This window comes from Doryrhamphus excisus, linkage group LG17, assembly GCF_037039965.1.
Source record: "Doryrhamphus excisus strain RoL-2023G ecotype Guam linkage group LG17, RoL_Dexc_Guam_v1.1, whole genome shotgun sequence".
NCBI classification, from domain to species: domain Eukaryota; kingdom Metazoa; phylum Chordata; class Actinopteri; order Syngnathiformes; family Syngnathidae; genus Doryrhamphus; species Doryrhamphus excisus.
The window spans coordinates 6,500,763-6,523,454 of NC_136373.1; the positions used below are offsets into that span (position 1 = coordinate 6,500,763).

At 40.4% G+C, this 22,692-nt stretch overlaps 3 protein-coding genes across 6 annotated transcripts in view; all 3 read right to left on the bottom strand.

Moving 5' to 3' along the window:
• The window catches only part of tns2a (tensin 2a), a 36,073-nt gene extending 23,530 nt beyond the window's left edge, over window positions 1-12,543 (bottom strand). For 2 of the 4 annotated variants that reach the window (XM_058085702.2, XM_058085701.2), the window contains exon 1: window positions 11,979-12,542. In XM_058085702.2, the coding sequence (XP_057941685.2) occupies window positions 11,979-12,107 (129 nt within the window). In that variant the 5' untranslated portion in view covers window positions 12,108-12,542. Of the gene's footprint in view, window positions 1-5,348; window positions 5,524-11,978 lie in introns of those variants that run through there. The other 2 variants (XM_078798195.1, XM_078798196.1) reach the window with 2 other exon arrangements.
• Window positions 12,544-14,366: 1,823 nt separating this feature from the next.
• LOC131136990 (PTB domain-containing engulfment adapter protein 1) lies at window positions 14,367-16,563 on the bottom strand. Its single transcript, XM_058084406.2, has 6 exons — window positions 16,419-16,563; window positions 16,271-16,342; window positions 15,388-15,486; window positions 15,178-15,315; window positions 15,001-15,105; window positions 14,367-14,928 (listed from the first exon to the last, which is right to left on the bottom strand). Exons 1-6 carry the CDS (start codon window positions 16,461-16,463, stop codon window positions 14,860-14,862), a joined length of 528 nt encoding a protein of 175 aa, XP_057940389.2. The 5' UTR covers window positions 16,464-16,563; the 3' UTR covers window positions 14,367-14,859.
• A 150-nt stretch (window positions 16,564-16,713) lies between these two features.
• Window positions 16,714-22,167, bottom strand: sars1 (seryl-tRNA synthetase 1). The gene is made up of 11 exons (XM_058084405.2): window positions 21,973-22,167; window positions 21,055-21,125; window positions 20,868-20,948; window positions 20,621-20,779; window positions 19,495-19,638; window positions 19,269-19,424; window positions 18,797-19,018; window positions 18,588-18,717; window positions 18,295-18,452; window positions 17,941-18,070; window positions 16,714-17,211 (listed from the first exon to the last, which is right to left on the bottom strand). The coding sequence occupies exons 1-11, from the start codon at window positions 22,106-22,108 to the stop codon at window positions 17,066-17,068; spliced, it is 1,533 nt and encodes a 510-aa protein (XP_057940388.2). The 5' UTR covers window positions 22,109-22,167; the 3' UTR covers window positions 16,714-17,065.
• Window positions 22,168-22,692: the final 525 nt, after the last annotated feature.

Sequence of the window (22,692 nt, forward strand, 5' to 3'; positions counted from 1 at the left end):
CATGTCTTACCTCAGGTTGTGTAACAGTCTTACAGTCATAATCCCCGTGGTTCCCACTCTTACCACACAGTAATAATCCTAAAAAAGCGTGCGTGTGTGTGCTCAGTAAAGGCAATGGCAGCCAACATCCACTGTAATTGTTAAAAGGACAGCACAAAGAACAAAGTTGTTTCATTGTTCTGTTCATTGATGTGACGATGACAGACGTTCCCACCCAGTGTCTTGCAAGCTCTAATGGCTTCCATGTTCTCATGCATGGATACATACAGTACTGTAATGGTGAATGACTCTCTAACATGAGCGAGTATAAGCATCTTCCATCATCGCATGTACGTATATTTTTACTATTCTACAAAAAAAGAGTTTTTATTTCCTGTGAGGTAACTTGTTGGTAAGAAAGACACAGGGTTGTCTGAGCACTTTTTCCATGATCCTGGTACTCTGGACTCGGCTTTTGAGGCTGCTCAGTGTGTTTGGACAGCTGCCTGCTTGTTGGCATGGCCTCAGCAGCTGTCTTCACTGGCTCTTAGTAAAGGAAGCGGACTGAGAGGGAAAGGGAAGCACCAATGCATGATGAGTTACAGAGAATAGGTTATTTGCATACATTACAGAGTAAAAATGTATTGGACATATGGACTTGCTTGACTTTTTATTACCTGTAACATGTCATACAGGTGTAAAAATAAGTTAAGCATTGTCATATTATAGCGTTAAAATACTTTGCTAAACACAGAGGGCTCTATTTGGCCAACTGGGTGTGGCCACTTTGCAATTTTCATGAACAGCACAGTCTGGCGCAGCGCACCCACGCCTCCATCCCTCCCATCAGCGCAAGTGGCAAAAAGGGAGGAGAGAATACGTGAGAGGGTTGGTAATTTTAACCAATCATATGAACGCCTCTTATTGCCTTTAAATGCGCAGGGCCCACTGGACTGCGCATCAGAGACCACAATGTGCATCACTATGTAGACCACCTCTGTTCCTGACAGCCATATTAAACACAGCAGCAGGCTAATCCAGCATCGTGCTTCTCTGGATTTCCTCCTCGAGAAAACAATTAACAGTAAAATAATATATCCTATCCTTTGTACTGCATGCAAATTTTTTTGTTGTTGTGGTGATTTGGGTGGAATCGTGACCGGGAGAACCAGAGTCTAGACCGGAAGAAGTTGCCTGTCATGGTTGGGCGCGTCGCATTAATGTGAGATACGCCATGCGAGAGAACCACAGTGTCGCGTATCAGAAGTGTCAACTAACAAATATTTTCTTAGTCGAGTCATTTGAAGCTTGTCATTTGGATTAATCGAGTAATTGGTTAGGCCCTTGACAGATCAAAACATAGTTCATGTTTTAGTCTGCAACATGTCAGAAAAAATGAAAAAAAATTGTCAATATAACAGATCTGCTTTCCTGGGTGACTAAGTAAATAAAAAAAATGCAAAAGGCTGTGAAGTATTTTAACAACTTTGTGAGGAAACAGCTGGTACAATGTCAATGGATGAGGGTTTAAAAACATGTGAGCTCCGGTCCTCAAGATAGTAATTACTGTCAACACTAAGAAATGTCTTCCTCAACCACTTTTGACTTTCTGGCTGCTAGCAGAGAGCACACATCCCAAAATGTGACACAGCAATGAAATTATGGTTATGTTGCATTTTGCAATCTGCTGCGTGGGGCAGTTACTTACGGTATTACCGTACTGACCTGGCAAAACCACAGCAATGTTTGTGGCTGTCCACCACAAATACATTTCATAGTATTAATACTGCGACATACAAAAGGCTCAGTGCAAAATTATTCTTCCTCCAGCCTCTGCATCACCCCATATTCCAGTTCAGGACCCCGCCCATTTCTACCACGTAGGTTTCACCCACACACATACATACACATACAAGAGACTCATTTTTCCCCAACTTTTCAAGCCTTCTGGCAGCAAGACCAACCAGGAGTTTTAAAGTCAATGAGATGCTTTCTAACCTCCGGCAAAAAAAAAAAAAAAAATCCCTCCCCACAGGACTGAGCAAGCGAGGGAGGGGGTGTACATGCAACACACACACCATTGCAAGCATCTTCATGTCTTTCTAAAAATAGTGCCAAATAAAACAATTGTGGACATTGTGTGTCTGTGTGTGTGTGTGTGTGTGGGGTGGGGTGGGGGGGGGGGTCCATCCCATCACTGCAGATGGTCTGTGACAACAACCCAAGACTTTTTACTGCTTTGCCATTCAGGAAGAGGACAATGGAACATTTGAGCTAACCTGCAGGTCAGGGTGGGGTCACTGTGACTCTGCACTGGCAGGTGTTTTTTTTTCGGGCAAATCCTTATGACTAATCATGTGTGTCAACGATACATAGAAAGCATAGAAAAATAGCACAGAAAATATATGGATGGAATTAGTAGTGTGGAAAAATGAGTTACAAGTACCAAGGGGTATTGCAAAGAGCCTTTTCCACGACAATAGTTGGATCTCCCCAAACAACAGGTAGTTTAACGTTTAATGACCAAATTTACACTACCGATGTTGCGTCAACATTGTCTGCACGCCATCAACGCTGACTTACATTACCACTCTTTGAGTTCACACAAGCTATCAGTAGCTCCTAACCACTTTAAGTAGCTCTCCAAAGGGTTTATTCATTTATTAGCAACTAGCAACAAAATTAGAAAGTACGTTTCGGCAGTAGTCCGGAAGTTCTCTGGAGTGTGACCAGTGACAGCAGAGTGGCCAGGTCCGGACGCGGGTTTGAAAATCCAAGGAAATACAGCTGGAATAGTGTCAGAGTCAGGAAGATCTAGAAAGCTCTCTGTGCGGGGTTATCCTGTGTCGTCGCTTTACAGTATGTGCAAAATAGATCCCCTTTAATATGAGTGATATTGTCAATTCCACAAATCACAATAAGGAGTATCCATCCAATACTATGACCCAGTATCCTCCAAAAATCTGTTTGGTTCTTGTGTGGACACAGAATCCCATTTTGCAAGCGTAGTGAGAGAGAAACAGTATATCGATTTAGACAACATTATACAGTGGAACAGTGGAACAAGGGGCCATTCAAGCATGTGACTGTTTAAAGCTAATTCCGCCAACACTATAGTACAGTGGTGAGAAATTGGAATTTAACAGCACAGTAAAATGGAGTACTTTAGTTTTCTTTGTCTGTTTCAACTTAAATCAATCTGAATTTTTTTCCTTCAGGAACTCTACTCATTCATTGGTTTGTTATATCATGCTTATGTAAGTCCCACCCTCCATTGAAATTCTGTCACATGGGCTGCTATCAGGATGCCAGCATCATTTATTGGCATCCATTCCAGTTATTACATGCATGGTAGTTCATGTGTGTGTGTGTGTGTGTGTGTGTCCACAGGGTGGGTCAGCCATGGAAGGGGAACAGAGAGTGCCTGTTCCTGAGGTGAGGTCAGTGCACTGCAGCGACACTCTTCCGTTCCTCAGGACTCCTGTTGCTAGTACACCAACACACACACACACACACACACACACACACACACACACAAACAAAACTCATAGGAGCAATACCGACACCCCAGCTGCAGAGTACACATTTACCAACAATAATACAACATCTGCTTCGACTTTACAATTGCAATTATGTGTGTGTCGAATTGAGCCCAGTGAGAGGATAACATTATTAGTCAACAGCTGTTGGCGTTTGGGAAGAACAGCCCCAGTTACATCCTCATGGTTCAATTCCACCCAGTAGAGATGCATCAAATACTGCTACCATACGGTGTTTACAAACGACAACGTTACATTATCGCATGGCGGAAAGCATGCAGACATTGTTATCTGGTAGCTGTGGTCTTTACATTTAAGTCAAGCATGGATGGGGACGCTGACAAGGCGCTGTGATGTGGAGCCAACACAAATAACAATCATGAATCGTGTTGGCATGCACCATATTCGGACACACACTTTTGGTGGATGACATGTGGAGTACCATGCCTGAAGATACTGAAGGGACCAGTGCATCGTGGGTAATTTGCATCATTAACTGTCATTAACTGTCAGATAAACTAAAAATATTAAAAATTAAACATTGTCCCACTCTTTGAGTTCACACACGGTAAGTTAAGGGTCTCACAAGCTACCAGTAGCTCCTAACCACTTTAAGTATCTCTCCAAAGGGTTTATTCATTTATTAGCAACTACCGACAAAATTAGAAAGTACGGTTCGGCAGTAGTCTGGAAGTTCTCTGGAGTGTGACCAGTCACAGTGGAGTGGCCAGGTCCGGAGGCGGGTTTTGAAAATTCAAGGAAATACAGCTGGAATAGTGGTATCTGTCTGGAAGAGTCTGGAAGATCTAGAAAGCTTTCTGTGCGGGGTTATCCTGTGTAGCCGCTTCATTCTCCTTTAATATGAGTGATATTGTCAATTCTACAATTTTGGAGGATGACATGTGGAGTACCATGCCTGAAGATACTGAAGGGACCAGTGCATTGTGGGTAATTTGCATCATAACATTAAAATGAACTGTCAGATAAACTAAAAATATTAAAAATTAAAACACCATCGACGCTGACCTATGTTGACCCACTCTTTGAGTTCACGAGCAACCAGTAGCTCCTAACCACTTCAAGTAGCTCTCCAAAGGGTTTATTTATTTTTTAGCAACTACCGACAAAATTAGAAAGTACGGTTCGGCAGTAGTCTGGAAGTTCTCTGGAGCGTGACCTGTCAGTCCAGAGGCGGGTTTTCCGAGGAAAATCCAAGGAAATACAGCTGGAATAGTGGCAGAGTCTGGAAGATCTAGAAAGCTTTCTGTGCGGCGTTATCCTTTATAGGATGTGCATAATATGTCCCCTTTAATATGAGTGACCAGTCCATTGTGGGTAATTTGCATCATAACATTAAAATTAACTGTCAGATAAAGTAAAAATATTAAAAATTAAAACGCCATCGACGCTGACCTATGTTGACCCACTCTTTGAGTTCAAACACGGGTCTCAAAAATTAAAAATCATATCATATTCTTCTTATTATTACACTGTATATAGGTATACTGTATTTGCATGGAGAGGAGAGTTTCCCTGTAATCCTTAACTGTGTGGTGACATTAACACCAAATGACTGCCTCTGACGCAGTAACCCTGAGGGGGTGAAGGAAAGGGGGGGTGTGCTTCATGCATCATATGACCCCCCCCCCCCCCCCCCCACAACGCTTGCATGTCAGTGTTATTCAAGTTCAACGCAATAACCAACTTCAATATCTACTTTTAAACTATTGCGAGTACAATTTCCATCTCACATTGCCCAGTGCGCATTCAAAATTAGCATCACAAAATAAAAAGTATTGCACCAAACAAAGTCAAAAGGTCCCCGCCTACCTTGCTCATCTTCCCGCTAAACATGGCCCCCGGTGATAGTGTTTCAGCAGAAGCCCCACAAGCCTAAAAGAGGCTCCATGAAGACACTCTTGTGCAGTGGGTCGCAAGGGATGACTTGTTCGCTCTGCCTGCTCCAGTCTACCCTCCTGAGCTGTGCTAGTGGCGGTGGGCTGAAACAACAGGGTGGGGCCACGAGTAGATCCATGCATGGAAAAGACGAATAACATGAGCAGCAATCGCCTGCCCATTGGTCGCTTAAAAGAGGGGAGCGTGAAGATGGCCTCTTCTGATTGGTTGAAAGTGTTCCATGACCGAACTAAGCACCACCTCTTGTAATTAAGTTTCTTGGTCATTATTTTTGTGCGTACAGTACAGTAGTCCTAAAATTTTGATACTCTGTTTATATTTAAATTTAATCTAATACAGGTTTACACGGGTTTACATTAGTTTATATGTACATTTTGTAAAGTAATAGCTGCACTTACGAAAACAAGTACTTAAATGGTATATATCTACACACATACGTACTATATACTGTATATGGCTGTTTTGTTGGCGAGGGGATGCAGTTCCCTTCCAGACGCCAGCAGATGGCATTGTTTCTCTGCTAACATTTTATATCTATGAAGAACATTGACCTGCATTGTGATCATTGTCCATACTGTTTATGTTGCTATTTCATTGTGTGTTCAATAGCCTATTATAGGGCACAAATGATGGAGTATTATGAGGTAGTCAGGCATGCATATAAAAGTACTAGACAAAAATATTGTGGTAATTGACTGCTGCAAAGCTAAAATTTCAGCTTTATAATGAATACAAAATGAGTTTGGTAGTGAGATTTGTGGGAGGTAAAAGTGCAAAGTACAATGGATTGCTGGCTTGGAGCAGCACCTAGTGGTGGTCATTGACAACTGCAGGCCTTAACAGAGATGGCTGAATGGATATACATTTGTTGTATGTATTATATGCAGTAGTTACAGTGTTATGGTTTGTAACTGTATCCCTTCCAATCAGTGTAGAATGTGACTGCATGGTCAGACTACATGTGCTAATGCGGTCCATGCCTCTTGCTCATACGTATGGAATGTCCGGATTTTGATTTGGGAAAAGGGGGTGGTAGGAAGAGGAGGGATTTTCTAGGAATTTTCACGACACTTTTTATGGACTGTGTAAAGGAATAAAAGGATGAATGGTGGCAGAGAATGGTTTCATTATAGAAATATGAAATAAAGGCAAGACTGAGTGGACTAAGAAAACTAATAAGGAGAATGTGACAGGAAGCCGGTGCTTTGGCTTGGAATGAGTCGGCCAACTGAGGTGGGGGAGGGTCCTGCATGGAAGGAAGGGAGATGGGAGTCGAAAGTAAAACAATAACTTGCATGTTGTCAATATTTTGTTTGTGTTTCTTCTGTATCCATATGAGACAACATGGAATACTAGTGGTGGATGAGGCTCAATGTGGAGGCCAAGAGGAAATGAAAGGAGGAGCTTGTATGAGGATGGATTGTGTAAGACATGTTGAAAAGGTGCAGCTGTGAAGAGGATGGATGTCTTCTGTCCCACATGTTCTTGTTTACAAGTCTTTCCTTAAGGGAGTTTCCACCAAAAATAAGTCTGCCACTTATTTTGGCGGTCTGATCCTAGGCTCCAGAAGCTACCTGCTGGTGAAGAACCCTGAGCTGGTGCGTGAGGTGAAGTTCTGGCTATAGTCAGATTCACCTCGATGCACAGCGAAGGCTCTGAAATCAGTCCTCTCGAGAAGGACTGGCAACCTCAGAGGTCTTCGGGCCGGAGTTCCTGATTGACAACAGGAATACCCGCCCTTTTTGGAGCCCTTAGAGCAGGGGTCTCAAACTCAATTTACCTGGGGGCCACTGGAGCTAGGGTCTGGGCGAGGCTGGGCCGCATCAGGTTTACAAAAAAAAACAAAAAACGCATTTATTAAAAACAGAAAAATGAATAAACTTTGCTTTGGTTCCGATTTTCTACAAGAAAAGCTCTGATAAAACATTTCACTGTTCTCAAATATCTTACTTTTTATTTTTCTACACAAAATAACATCAAGAGTAAAGAAAATCAATCAATCAGTAATAAATAAATATAATAATAAAACGGCAAATAATAAAAACTTAAGAAACCCCATATAGTTGGTGAGTAGACAAATTATTTTGTTCAGATTAAAATGAACAAAGCATTATTAGAGCCCTGTAGACATGACAAAACACGACTATAGTCACATTTATACTCTTTTTATTTACAACATATTGCGCAACTGCAGGGTCTTGAGCCACATGCTAACTCGCAAACTAGAGATCTAGCGACCTAAACCGGTAGCCTCCAAGTTATTTCCTTTAAACTTAAAAAGCCAAAAACTTACCACTTCCACACGGATAGGGAGGATAACTATTAACATGAACATTAATCAAATGTAATATTTTTTTTCTGGGTACATGATACCATACAGCATCCATATCAAACTTGCGCGGGCCGCACTAACATTAAACTTTCTTATCAAGGCGGGGGCCTCAAACTAGTGTCCTGCAGGCCACATGTTTGAGACCCCTGCCTTAGAGGGATTACAAGAGCGCTCCCTAGGGTTCTCCCAGCTGATCCCCACATGGTGGTGAGTTGGCGCTGATAGTGGGAGAGGATGCTGGCAAGCCCAAATACATTGTGAGGGTCTGCTGGGAAGTGGTGGGGATGGCGGACACTGAGTCGGAGTGGACAATGTTCGATGCCTCCACTGTCGAGGTAGCTGATCAGAGCTGTGGCCATAAGGTGGTTTGTGGTCAGACAAAGGATTATTTTTCTTTGCATTATTTCCTATGCAGAAATGTGATTGTTGGATGGATTTACAGACACAGAATAAGGAAATAGTTTATGTGCCTCCATCGTCTCTCACACACAAAAAAACCCCTTCTAAATCCATCCCTGCTTTCGGTCCGAACGATTGTTTTCAAGCCACAGGAATGTAGCGTGTACGACAACCACACTTGCAGAGTTGAATCCACCTTTTTAGCGTGCAATAAATGTCTTGATTTGTGTTCTAGTCTGAAGTGGCTTCTCTATGTTTACCAGTAGCTGCCCAGTGGCTGCGTTTCTGGTGAATGCCTGTGGCTGACGGCCACAGTGTCGGACAATCTAAACGTTGTTGTTGTTCACTGTAAATTACATGGCAGATGTGTCATAAATGTGACTTTTTTTGTCCAATAATAAAAATATAAGAGTGGATTCCATTTAAGTGCTAGTTTACTGGAAGACAAGCAAGAGCTGAAAATGTTAGCATGGTAGCAATTAGTTGGGTATTTACTGTAAAATGTCTGATGAGGTCACACAATTTGGGATTCAAATGCAATTTTGGGTCGGACTAGAAATTTGAATTTGGAACAGCAAGTAAGACGCTAGCATCGTGCTTTTAGCCTTGTTTTAGCTCTGAATTAATGTATGGACATTGCATTTTAATGCATCGTTTACTCTGTTTTTACGAAAGCGTAAAGCTCTGAAAAACTCTGAAAAGCGCTATACAAATAAAATGTATTATTATTATTATTATACTAGGGATGTCAATTTTGCCGGGTTCAATATATTGCCATGTGCATGCGTGCCTGCTGTCCTTTTCTCTGGCCTCCAAAAAGGCACAAAGAGGGTTCACTTTGTGCTGGTTTTCAGCCCCTGTAGGGGGGTTTGCTTCATGAAACTTCTTGAAGGAACTGACCCCTCGTCAGTCATACTGTCTCTGTCTCTGTATGGGAAGGCAGGGCCACTAGAAACGCAAGGCGATGTATTAGAAAAAGAAAAAAAGGATATTTTCAAAGACATTTCGTACTGTAATTGTGTGAATGCCGAAACATACATTATTGTAGTCGGCCATTTTCATCTATTTATCCCTTATTTTTCAGTCGCTAACAACTCCTCCAGTTCTCAACCATTCAGTCATTTTCTACCGCTTATTCTCACAAGGGTCACAGGGGTGCTGGAGCCTATCCCAGCTGTCTTTTGGGCGAGAGGCGGGGTACACCCTGGACTGGAGGCCAGCCAATCACAGATTGGCACATATAGACAAACAACCATTCACACTCACATTCATACCTATGGACAATTTGGAGTCGCTAATTAACCTAGCATGTTTTTGGAATGTGGGAGGAAACCGGAGTACCCGGAGAAAACCCACACATGCACGAGGAGAACATGCAAACTCCACACAGAGATGGCCGAGGGTGGAATTGAACCCTTGTCTCCTAGCTGTGAGGTCTGCGCGCTAACCACTCGACCGCTGTGCTGCCCCATTTTCATCTATTTATCCCTTATTTTTTGGTCGCTAACTACTCCTCCAATTCTCAACCAATTCAAACAAATGCAACATCAAAATATTCTTAGCGTGTCCATACTGTATCATATTTTCCATTCAACTAAAAAATGTAAAGTTTAAACATCTTTCTGACAGCCCGATGATGGATGTCTCTAAAAAAATGTTGCAAAAAAGTGTCAACTACTTTGCTTTCACTCGTCTCCCATGAGTGTTGTAGCATTGAGCGTTGAGCTCAGTGGGCTGAAAGGAACCATATGGACACTAACGAGAAGCAGTTACGTAAGGACCGACTTGCAATGTTCATTACACTTGTGCTTTTTTTGTTCTCTTCCTTTCAAGACAGCACATTTTGATGTTAATAAGCAGCAAGATGTCGTAAATTATGACAAAGGGTAAAGAGAGGCTGTTCTTTCCTCATAACTCAGGCTGGAACAATAATGAATAATTACAGTAACTCAATAATTTTGTCGGCCTCAATATCGCCTTTGCATGCATCTGCTTTCCTTGTCTACCGCCTCCACACGGGCAGTATGAGAATTCACTCTGTGCATTGCTTTCAGCACCTTGCACATTGTTCCATAAAACAACAACATGAACGGAGTGAGACCTCTCTTTGTCTAGAAGAGTGTATGTAGCCTTGTGAGGAGCAATGCAAGGTAATGGCGGTCACACAAATTAATGCGATTGGTGAAATCTCAATCTGGTCTATTGTCTAGTGTCTCATGACATGCAAATCATAACACACATTTTATAATTTAATACACAGCAGTGTATGCAAATACATAACACTGTCTAAATCCTTGAATTGCCATGATGTCTGCCTTGGTCAACAATACCATACTGCAAAGTGACACTGTATTCATCCATGTTAGTGATATAAACCATCACAGGAAAGTCACATGAATTACAGTTCTCACATGACAAACCCTGAGACAAATATTTTAAACCAAAACATCAACAGAAAGAGACAACATCTCTCAGTGGGAGACAGCCGCTTCCCACAGACATTTATTTTAGGTGGTGGAAGGGGGGGGGGGGGGGGGGTCATTGGCCGCTAGTTGACGTGGTCAACTAGGGCGCCACATTCCCACAGTGCTGGCCATGTGACTTTAGCCCCGCTGGGACATGCGGTGCAACCAAGCATGCATGAGCACAGGAGGCAAAGGAACATGGCTGCAGTCTCAGTAATTTAGTAGGGAGTGGTGCAAAATAATATTAATAATAATAATGTCACTGGTCAGTGACTCGGCGTGTTTGTAACTGACAAGGGGTTCATTGACTAATAGTGACTTGACACTATCAGTGTGCAAACCATCATGACACAATATAAACACTGCTATTGTGTCCTCACGCTGATGTGTGACAACAACAGTGAATAGATTGTACTCTAGTATATGCACATTTAGATATATTTGAATATGTTATTGTCATCAATGATAATAGTCTTCATATGCAGTAAATGCAACAAAAACAAATACAACAACCCAACATAGATATTTTGGTAAACAACTGCAGACAATTTTGAGTTAATTACCTTGCATGCACAATTAAAAGCAATAACAATAAAAGAAATCTTCACTCGCTAAATGTACTGCAAAAAAGGTCAGTAAGGATAATTTATAATGCCACCTCCAGAGAACATACTAACTCCTTATTTCTAAAATCACAACTACTTCAACTTGCTGATATAGTTCATCTTCAAACAGCTAAAATAATGCATAAGGCTAAAAATAACCAATTCCCTAAAAATGTCATCCAATACTTCTCTACAAGAGAGGAGAAATATGATCTCAGGGAAGAACTACATTTGAAACACTTATATGCTAGGACTACGTTAAAAAGCCATAGCATTTCAGTATGTGGAATCAAACTATGGAATGGATTGAGTAAGGAAGTCAAACAATGCACAACGATGAGCCAATTCAAGAAACAATACAAGCAGTTGATGTTTGCTAAATACAAGGATGAAGAGTCTTGAACCAGTCATGATGTGCTATATATATCACTATATTGACACTTACTATGGTACCCATTATGTCATTGGATGGTCATATCACCTTGTACTTCGGTACGGAACAAAAAATAATAAAAAAAACACACTAAAATTATATTAAGAAAGCAGGAAGTGAACAAATGTTGACATTTACAGGCTTGCTTTTATAAACATTAAAATGTTAAAGTTAACCTTAAAAAATTAGTTTGTAAATATTGCAATTTAGGGTCTTTGATGTATGTCAAATACACATTTTTGGAAACATTACACCCCCCCCCACACACACACACAACGATGTACTACATGAAGCCATGCACACACTGACCTTCATCAGTCTCATCCTTCCACTGTCACTCCTCTCCAGGCTCTTAGTCTTCACAGAGGGGCTCCTGACCACAGGGACGGCTTGCACCACGTCCTCCCCACACCAATCCGAGCTCAGGACGCAACCCATGTAGGTGGACAACTCCTGTCCCCTCACTTCTGCCAACAGTCTCACCCGATGGGGCTCCACACACGGGCAGGGCAGCTGTTTTTGAGATGGAGGCCCTTCCCCTTTTCCTGGCTTGTAGTACAGCCTGGCTCGAGGATACGCTCACAACAGCACCCCACCCCTCCTCTAACTCCTCTCTTTCCTTTCCAAGTCCACTTTTAAAAACACCTCTTGCTCAACTCCATGCCGTCTACATGAGGGCCCCTGTTTTACTGCCTTGCACACACACTTCCCTACTTGACTCACTCCCTCAACTCTCCTGCATCCGTCTGCTCGGCTCTCACGCCTCGTTCTGCCTCTGCCGCTCAGCTCGGTTACCTCACTCTTCTCTTATATACACAATTACCTCTCTGTTCTTAGCCTCCCCCCAACGCTAGCCCCGTCATCTCATCTCCTTGGGCTTCCTGCCCGAAGACAGAGGCAGCCTCCCCTCTAAAGTACATTGTTGCTATTGTGTGGAAAAAAAAAAAACCCACAGCGGCTGATAGGATGCTCGCCATGATTCAGCCTCTTGTTCACTGTGAGTATGTAAACAACCCAAGATTCATATATTGTTTGCATGACTGTGTCCACAAAAAGACGCAAACTATTCCACAACTTGTTTATTTTTAACTACCCTGCACACTGTTTGTGTGCATGAGCTCACAAGCCTTGCACAAGAGAAGACCCCCTTAAAAGGCAAATTCTCCTACACCTCAACCCACCCTCTACTTTGTCTTTGTTATTATTCTCTCAAAAAAGTCCTCCTGGAGTCCCCCCCCTCATCCCCCATCACACCCTTGTCTACTCTTAGACATGAGCTCAGACTACAAATTATGTTTACAGCAACCCCCCATCATGGTTTTATATGCTGTTAAATGAACTGAAGTTTTAAAGTATCACTATTTAAGTCAATTGCAGTATTTATTTTATAAGCTGTCTTGCTGCCCAAAAGTGTGCCCTGTTGAGTATTTGGCATCAGGTAGGAGACTTGGGAGAGAAACAAACTAAATGGTCAGAATGAAGCAAAATAAATGTCTCCTTTCTGGAAGATGGAGGCAAAAAGTGGAACAACAGAGTGAGGGAAAAGGTCAAGAGAGGAGTTCGGACAAGATGAATCCAAATATGGAAGAAATGGGAGACAGAGGGAGGGAGGGGAATGGTAAACAGAATGAAACAAAAGGAAAAACAAAATAGCTGTAATGGTTTCATGTTTGTCAGGCCACACAGCAAAATGACAGAACAAGGTTTTGAACACATACTACAGTCATTAAGTTAAATTGCTTAAAAAAGTTTGATGTTGTAAACTCGGAAAAACTCTCTGAAACCGAGAGTTCAGAGCCATCCCAAACTTGTTTCAGAACGCAAACTTCATTATCTGTAGCTTTGGCATCGTTTAACACGAGAATGTGTGGAAATATGGGGTAATAACTATAAAAGCAATCTTGCTTTTCACCCGCTAAATGTACTGCAAAAAAGGTCAGTAAGGATAATGCATAATGCCGCCTACAGAGAACATACTAACTCCTTATTTCTAAAATCACAAATACTTCAACTTGCTGATATAGTTCATCTTCAAACAGCTAAAATAATGCATAAGGCTAAAAACAACCAATTCCCTAAAAAAGTCATCCAATACTTCTCTACAAGAGAGGAGAAATATGATCTCAGGGAAGAACTACATTTGAAACACTTCTATGCTAGGACTACGTTAAAAAGCCATAGCATTTCAGTATGTGGAATCAAACTATGGGATAGATTGAGTAAGGAAGTCAAACAATGCACAACGATGAGCCAATTCAAGAAACAATACAAGCAGTTGATGTTTGCTAAATACAAGGATGAAGAGTCTTGAACCAGTCATGATGTGCTATATATATCACTATATTGACACTTACTATGGTACCCATTATGTCATTGGATGGTCATATCACCTTGTACTTCAGTACGGGACAAAAAATCAAAAAAAAATCAAAAAAAAAAACACTTAAATTATATTAAGAAAGCAGGAAGTGAACAAATGGTGACATTTAGAGGCTTGATTTTGTAAACATTAAAATGTTAAAGTTAACCTTAAAAAATTAGTTTGTAAATATTGCAATTTAGGGTCTTCGATGTACGTCAAAATACACATTTTTGGAAACACATTATGTCATTGTATGGTCATATCACCTTGTACTTCAGTACGAGGTGCATTATTAAAAAGAAAAAAAAACCTTAAACTATAATAAGAAAGCAGGAAGTGAACAAATGTAACAGTTACTGATTGTAAAAGTACCAGATGGAGGGGTAGGATTTAATAAGCTTTGCTTCTTCCTACTCCTTTTGGACATGTGGAACTGTGAACTGATTATGTGATGCGTTCAATTGTAATCTGATGCATGTTCAAATGAAATTAAACCATAACCATAACCAAGAATAGTACATTCTAACTACATTTATAGTTCAGAAAAGCACAATAGGTCCCCTTTAAAATAAGAGCTATTGTATCCAGTAGCAAATCCCTTTCAAGACGTGGATGAAGCAAATGGTCTCTTGCCTGGTAAACACTCGCATATTTGAAATTCCACATTTGTAACACACACTGCAATATTTCATCGGCCGAGAGACAACAGGCTGAAGTGATGTCACAGGGCTTAGTTTACTCCAAGTGTCCGAACACACTTAGATTTTACCATAATCATGAAGGTGTCCAAAGAAACAATTAACATGTATAACTCTTTGGCACCTGGTTTTATTCTTGACTGTTTTTTTCTGCAAGCCTCCTCTTGAGCTCGGAATTCTGTTTTTGCAGCATTTTGTTCTGCAAGAGAAAGAAAGATAGAGACAGTGTTATCTTTATTATTAAAAAGTGCTCCAATCAAATTAAACCGACCTTATGCCTGAGCGCCTCCACTATCAGATCTCGACCTCCTCTCACACGCTCCTCCTTTTTGGCGGCTCGGAAGACATCACCGACAGCAGAGACCAGCACATGAGACTAGAAAGGGGTTTTAGAGAGTTGTTTTGGAAGTTTTGTGTACATGCGCATGTGTTGTGAATGCATACTCACTAAAGTGTCACTCTTGAACAGGTAGCAGTGGTACATGTCCACTGCGGGGTGCTTGGCCACAAAACCGAACATTTTGGGCGCCGACGGCATGACAGCACAAAAGGAGATAGTAGCCAGGGGGCAAGTGTACAGCAGAAACTATTGGGAGAAAAAAGTGACGTCTCATGCAAGGATGCTTGGTTTAAAATCTGTTTAAATTTTGTTGCGTACCTTTGTTTTGTTTTCCAAAATGTCAATCCCACTCAGGGAGACAAAGATGTGGACTTTGCTCTTCTTTGCAGCCTTTTCTGTAGCATAAGGATCAGGTGTCTGTGGATGACACTTCATTAGGTACACCTGCCTGTAAGCCAATTACAGGCTTCACTAAATATCTTAAAATAAAGCTGTCAGTCGATGAGGGTTCAATTCCATCCTCGGCCATCTCTGTGTGGAGTTTGCATGTTCTCCCCGTGCATGCGTGGGTTTCCTCCCACATTCCAAAAACATGCTAGGTTAATTGGCGACTCCAAATTGTCCATAGGTATGAATGTGAGTGTGAATGGTTGTTTGTCTATATGTGCCCTGTGATTGGCTGGCGACCAGTCCAGGGTGTACACCACCTCTCGCCCAAAGAGAGCTGGGATAGGCTCCAGCACCCCCGCAACCCTCATGAGGAAAAGCGCTCGAAAATGAATGAATGAAGCTGTCAGTCGGCTTGTGGGAACCGTAAGTTTGATTACTTTTTCTTCATTGAATAGGCTAACCCAGTGGATCCCCAACTTTTTATTACAGCGCCCCCTTTTGGAGATGAAAATATATTTAATCTCATTGGTTGACTAAATACTTTTTGCCCCATTGACTTCTGTAATATATACCGTCTATTACATTGGACAATTACAGTTATAGTGTTTATGTAAAAAGCATACAACAGCGCCTCTTGGAGGTTCGCACCGTCAATGAAAAATGTAGACAAACACTCATTGGCATTCAAGTTACAGCAGCATTTTTCCAAAAAGGCTTACTTTCAAACTATCTAAATAATAGCATCAATGATAGCACATGGACAACACACTTTCAAATTATTGAAAAATAATACAGCACTTTTAACGCTGACCTTAAGGCTCTGAGCTGCTTCCTCTAGGATGTTAAGTCCATTAGGGCGGACAACCTCCACTCGTCCAATAAACTACAATAGAACCACACAGGATGTTGGTACAAAACAGTACAATAATAATTTATCTAATATTATTATGTGTGTTTACCTTCACAGAAAAGGAGATCTCATGGTCATCCTCTGCATCACTCATCCTTCCTTTAGCAGGCAGCGATAGCTACATTCACATTCAAATACACATTTATCTGTATAGCAAGACGACACAAATGGAACAAATTCGTCTTACCTTATTGGAAGTAGACAGTAAGTGTCGCCTTATTGCAATACACGCAGAAGGGAGTAAAGTCTGTTAGAGTTAATCACTAACTTGAGTCGTCTTTATTACCTCTTATCACATATCCATGGTGACCAGTGGTCACCATTGAGAGACATACAGAAATAGCTTTTATAGGACCTGGATTTAATATATGCTTACAGTAAGAGCCCATGATGAAAAGTGATGAAAATGAGACAAAAGGCAACATTCAGAACCAAAAACAAACTAGATGCTTTCTTTAGATGTGACAATCAACCACTGTGAAGCACAATTTGTTTGTTTAAGGCTCTGACTGTGAGAATGTGGACATGTGGAAGGTGTATGACAGCACACAGGTGTGATGCCGTTGTCGATTACAGTACACAACAGAGAAATTGAGCCAAGCTTCACCAAATGCATTGGAGAACCAACATTGGTAAGTGCCGACGAGATTCGTTTTCCTCCTAAAGGCTCCTTTCCATCTTTTTTTTTTTTTTGGTTTAAGAGTCATTGACAGACATCTCCTCCACTGCGTTGGCGAGGTTCTGCTGATCTCCCCCTTGCTTGTTCTTCTGCTTCTTTGCCTTTTTGGACATCTCCTGGTCGATGGGAGCGGGCTTGACAAACTTGATGAGCTCAGTCAAACCTGTGCGGGTTAACAGTACACCCAAGTGGACAAAGGTGGTATTACATCTTGAGAATGATTCAATCAATGAATTCAATGATAAAATTCTACTTTTACAGTATAATAGTATAAAAATCACAACTAGTTCATTTGTACAATTTAACTAAAATAATAATTTAATTAAAATAATAATAATTAATAATACAATTTCAGTTAAATTAATTTAAAATATATATATATTTGAAATGTCTGTTCTATATTTAACCACCCTTCGGTCTATTCCTTACTGCATATTGAGTACATTTCTAATTTATTTTTTAATTGAATTATTATTTATTATTATTATTAATAATAACTATATATTATATAATAATGATAATTAAAACAATAATAATAATTATTATAATGATCATTATCATACATATATATATATATTATACAAATATTAATTAAATTAAATATATATTAAATAATAATAATAATAAAAGTATTATTATTATTGAATAATAATGAATGAATAATAATTCAATTAAAAAATAAATTAGAAATGTACTCAATATGCAGTCAGGAATAGACTGAAGGGTGGTTAAATATGGAACAGACATTTCAAAAATATATATATATTTTAAATTAATTTAACTGAAAAATTTTAATAACATTTTTGTTGGATGGCGGATTCTAAATTTCTGTTCAAATTGACTGTGTAAACAATCACTTGTGACGACAATAATCTTTGTTGCATTTGCTTACCTGGAGGCATGAATTCCCTGAGCTTCTCTGGAATGACGATGCCCTCCTCCGTCTGGTAGTTCTCCAGGATGGCACACATCACACGTGTGGTGGCGCACATGGTTGCATTCAACATGTGGACAAACTCCGCCTGAAAGCATCAAGGCAGGGAATAAGTGTCTCGTGTCAGTGCATAGCAACAGTACAGGCTTGTAAAAGTCCCTTTTTGTAGCTCTCCTCTTCCTGGTTACTTTTGTTTTAACACCTACAACTGCTGTTGATGCAGGAAACTAGTTGAGTCTGAAAAAAATGGCAACATCTGGTGGCCGCTGCCAAGTAGTGACATCAATTATCTCGCGGTAGAAGCACTCTCACCTTATCCATCATCTTTTTGGTCTGCCCATAGCGGATACGCAGGCGTCTGGCCTGGTAGTCTGTGCAGTTGGAGCAAGAGACCAGCTCTCTGAAAGCACCGGAACCGGGAAACCAGGCTTCCAGATCCAGCTTTTTACTGGCGGCGTGATTAAGGGCACCTGAGAACAATGAAGAACAACCAAGAATGACTAACTTGTTTCCTCAAATAGTGGCATTTTATTTGAAGGAGCTGTCTTTGATTTGTACAAACGCTTGTTTAGGGGCGGAGCTAGACACACTGCTGTAACACCTACCGGAGACGATGTTGACGATGCGATAAGGAATGCCAAGAGATTGGTAGAACTCCTCTGCTGTCCCGATCATTTCATCAAACATCTCCCACGATTTACCGTCATGTGGCGAAGCGTAAACAAACTGCTCAATCTAAGGAGTGGATAAAAATTTTTATCTTAGTAAGTCAGTCAAACATGTCACATTCAAGCTCCGTTTCGGAGGGCCTCACCTTCTCAAACTGGTGCACCCGGAAGATGCCTCGCGTGTCTCGGCCGTGGGAGCCCACTTCCTGTCTGAAGCAGGTGGAGAAGCCCCCGTAGCGTATGGGTAGGTCCTCGGGCTTGAGCCACTCGTCCCGTAGGAAGGCGGCAATGGGTTGCTCGGAAGTGGCGATCAGGTACTTCTCGTCAATGGAGCTGTCGTCGGCCCGCTCGCTGCTCTTATCAATGACCTTGGGGAAAAGACAAGGAGGGGGTTAGGTAAGGTGGAAGGAAACCATGTAAACACTTTGTGTTGTTTGTATGAAACCTGACTTTTACGGCTAAAAAGTGCTACAATTTGACAGCTCTTAAACCATCCCCTTTTCACAAATCAAGCTACAGAAATCTATAATAATATTATACATAATAATAATATTACATAATAATAATATTGTTTCTCTGTGGGTTATGAAACTTGAAGTTTGTGTGTGCTGGTTACACCTTGTAGAGCTCTTCATCAAACTGGCTGAGCTGGGCCACTTCCTGCATGACCTCCTTCCTCATAAAGAAGGGCGTGTACAGCATGGTGTAGTTCTTGCTGTGCAGGATCCTCATAGCGTAATTGATCAGAGCCTGCTCCAGGAACACCAGCGGCCCCTGAACACAACACCAAATGAGGAAATATTGTTTTTCAAATTAAACACGACCATTATCAAAAATGGCTCACCTTCAGGAAGTAGCCTCTGCTCCCAGCCACAATGGCCCCCCTCTCCCCTTCAAAGCCGTCAATCATGACCACCAGGTCGACGTGAGAGTACTTCTTCTGTACGCTGCAGTCGCCCCACGTACGCTCCACCTTGTTGTCTGCATCCTGTACAAACAATAACTGGACAGGTCAGACACAAGACAGTCCATTGCTCCACAATAGACTTGTTAAGAAATAGCAGTGAATGTGCGTTTGAGTTGTTTCGTTCTATGATGCAAGGTTGTGGCCGTCCTTAGCTGCTAGGGGGAGCAATCGCTTTAATTATATGAAACATGGGTATAGTATGAACCAAACGCATTATATGAGAAACGAGGCAAAAATGTTGATCACTATTTTCCAAAGTCAAAGCTGATGTGTAATACACGTAATACAAATCTGCAGCTTTGAATGTAATGTAATGTTGTTGTTCTTTCTTCTTTTAATAAGGGAGAAGGCGTAGATGTCATTTTGAGGATTTTAACAAGATAATTCTTTTTTTTCTTTTTTTCGTGGAAAAAATATTATTCAAAGAGTATCACTTGAATACATTAAAGGAATCTTTATTAAGTTATTAAATTATAATTTATTATATTATATTATAGACTTATAATTTATTTTAAATTAAAAAAGATAACATAATTGTGATAATTGCAAATGTTTTAATACTATTATTATTATATTGTATTATTATTTTATTATTATTTATTATTATTTATTTTATTATTTTTTATTATTTATTTTATTATTTATTATTAGTAATTTATAATGTATTATTATTTAATACATATTAATATACTATAATATACATTTGCAGGAAATTCAGTATTAAGTTTGCAGTGGGCAAATTTTATTATATTTGTGGGAAATTTGCGGGATTATTACATTCAAAGCTGCAGATTTGTATTACGTTTGCGGGTGTAACATGTGGGAATATCTTTTTTTGATGAAAACACAAATATAACAGGTATGCTTTTGTGAATGATGAATTCACATTTGACTCTCTGAAATCCTTATGATTTTAAATATAAAAAAACATAAAATACCAAAATAGTTAATTGGACAATCAATCAATTTGTGATTAATTATTGCATGGAAAGAAGCCACCCACCTCGTCGTTGCTGATGGGCACAGACGGGTGCAGAAGGTTGCCGATCTCCCTCAGGTACGAGAAACGCTCCGCCTCTAGCTTCAATCTCTCGCTGTCAGTTTTTATCATGGCGTCATCCACCAGCACTCGAACCTTCTTGATCTGAGTCACTGTCAGAGCCTATAACACAGGAAGTAAAGACACCATTATGATCACAAAGATTAGATTTATGATATGTGGAAAAACATGCACATAAACAAGCACATACTGAGAATGTTTCTGCTGTAAGCGCCTCCAGATTCTGCGCCGCCTCGGGTAAAGTCTCATCCTCCCCGACTGGTTCTTTTCTCTTCAGTTCAGGAATGACACATTGCCACACAAGTTAGCACTCATAACAGATCAATGTATTTTCTTATTTTTAAGATTTATTTTGCATTGTTATGGTGCGTGCATACCTTCATTTTTTCCCCAATACTCTTGCTGCAGAGATTTTTGGCTTTATTGAGGTTGTCTGCAATGAAGCGGCCTGTTTTGAGAGGTGGGATAAATGGACAGTGAATTGTACATCATAGGAAATTATGTCTAAAAGCGTATTTCACAAAAAAACAGTTTAATAGTGTGGACATTGAACAAGAGTGGCGTGGGTCACAATGACATGTCTGGGTGAGGCTGACTAGCAGCTAGCCAGGATTGCGTCAGATTGCACGTTGCGAGCCGGCGAGGCTAAGCTAACTCAACATAAAATCTTTTTACAACGCTATTCATTCAAATCATATTGAGGTAGCGTTTTGCAGTGTACAATTTAGCTTCCCTTTAATAAAAAAATACAGCGTTGACTAATAAAAGGTGGCCTATACGACTCACTTTGCTATCTCAATGATGCTAAGGTTAGCCCCATTGCGTACTCGCATCTGCAAGTAGGGGCATCACATTGAACTCCGTTTTAAAATGATTACCCTCACTACTACTTGAAATTGATTTACTTTAAGCTTAAAATGGATAAAAGCCGGTAAATTCGGGGTTGATGAAACCCACCCAGCACAATAATTGTCGCTGATAACTTTGTTACAGCATTGCGTCTGACACTGCAGTCAGTCTGGCGTTTAAGTTACTGCGGAAATGGGATAAATATTGCTTTAATTCTCTTTTTGTAAGAATTTTATATGCATTATAACGCCGGACAGTTGGTCGAGTCTCAAAACGATGGTTACATAGTAGTTATCTATTACCAACACTTTAAGATACGACTGGATGATAAACGTGACAATTGTTACAATTGTAAACGGAGTTGGGTGTGAGCTGCTCTCTCTATGATGACGTTAGCATCACTTGCTTAGCCTTGCTAACATTAGCTTCCGTAAAAAATATCTTACACTTTCTCCATTCTGTGTCCGCGGCAACCAGCTTGTCGACGAGCGTGACATCTTTAAAACGTTTTCTTTGGACCTCCCGGATGATTTCGGGGTCGCCGCCTTTGTCGGTTCGAAACAGGTCCAAGTCGAGCACCATCGTCCCAGTCCACGCTGCCCGTTGACACACCAGCCAGAATGAGCCTACTGTTGTCAACCTTTCAGTAAGAAAAGTACCTATTGGCTGTCCTCGAAGTCGAATGATGACGCAATTGTCTAATTTACATATCATTTGCATATGATGTTGTAAAATACGGTAGGAAAAAACATAGCCGCTGGTTTTGAAAACATTTATTGCAGATTTGTATACACAATAAACGTAATAAATAGTAACAAAAAATGGAAAAATAAATAAAAATATACAAAATATGTATCATACACATTAGCTTCTTGCAAATGCATAGTGCATAGCGTGTCCAAATAATACCATAATTCTCATGTGCAGTAATGGTCATGTGTGGTATACTATAAACTTGTCAAAATAAATCAGTGAGAACTTACTAAACTGCACAGTTTTACAAAACACAGTTCCCACATTCATATTCATTCATCATATTAGCTGTAAAAACATAGTTTTTAAACATATACTTCAAGATTATGTATATTCATCTAACTATGACAGTGATAGCTTATGCATACCGGTAATTTCAAATATGAGCATATACCTACTGCAAAGTTTCCAAG

Excerpts from the sequence above, each read along its gene's own strand:
- LOC131136990 (XM_058084406.2), bottom strand. The coding sequence starts at position 16,463 with ATGAGTGATGCAGAGGATGACCATGAGATCTCCTTTTCTGTGAAG. Across the intron at positions 16,343-16,418 it reads AGATCTCCTTTTCTGTGAAG|TTTATTGGACGAGTGGAGGT; the intron begins GTAAACACACAT and ends GTTCTATTGTAG. Across the intron at positions 14,929-15,000 it reads TGGAGGCGCTCAGGCATAAG|AACAAAATGCTGCAAAAACA; the intron begins GTCGGTTTAATT and ends TTTCTCTTGCAG.
- sars1 (XM_058084405.2), bottom strand. The coding sequence starts at position 22,108 with ATGGTGCTCGACTTGGACCTGTTTCGAACCGACAAAGGCGGCGACCCC. Across the intron at positions 18,718-18,796 it reads GGGTGCACCAGTTTGAGAAG|ATTGAGCAGTTTGTTTACGC; the intron begins GTGAGGCCCTCC and ends TCCACTCCTTAG. Across the intron at positions 18,071-18,294 it reads CCAAAAAGATGATGGATAAG|GCGGAGTTTGTCCACATGTT; the intron begins GTGAGAGTGCTT and ends TGATGCTTTCAG.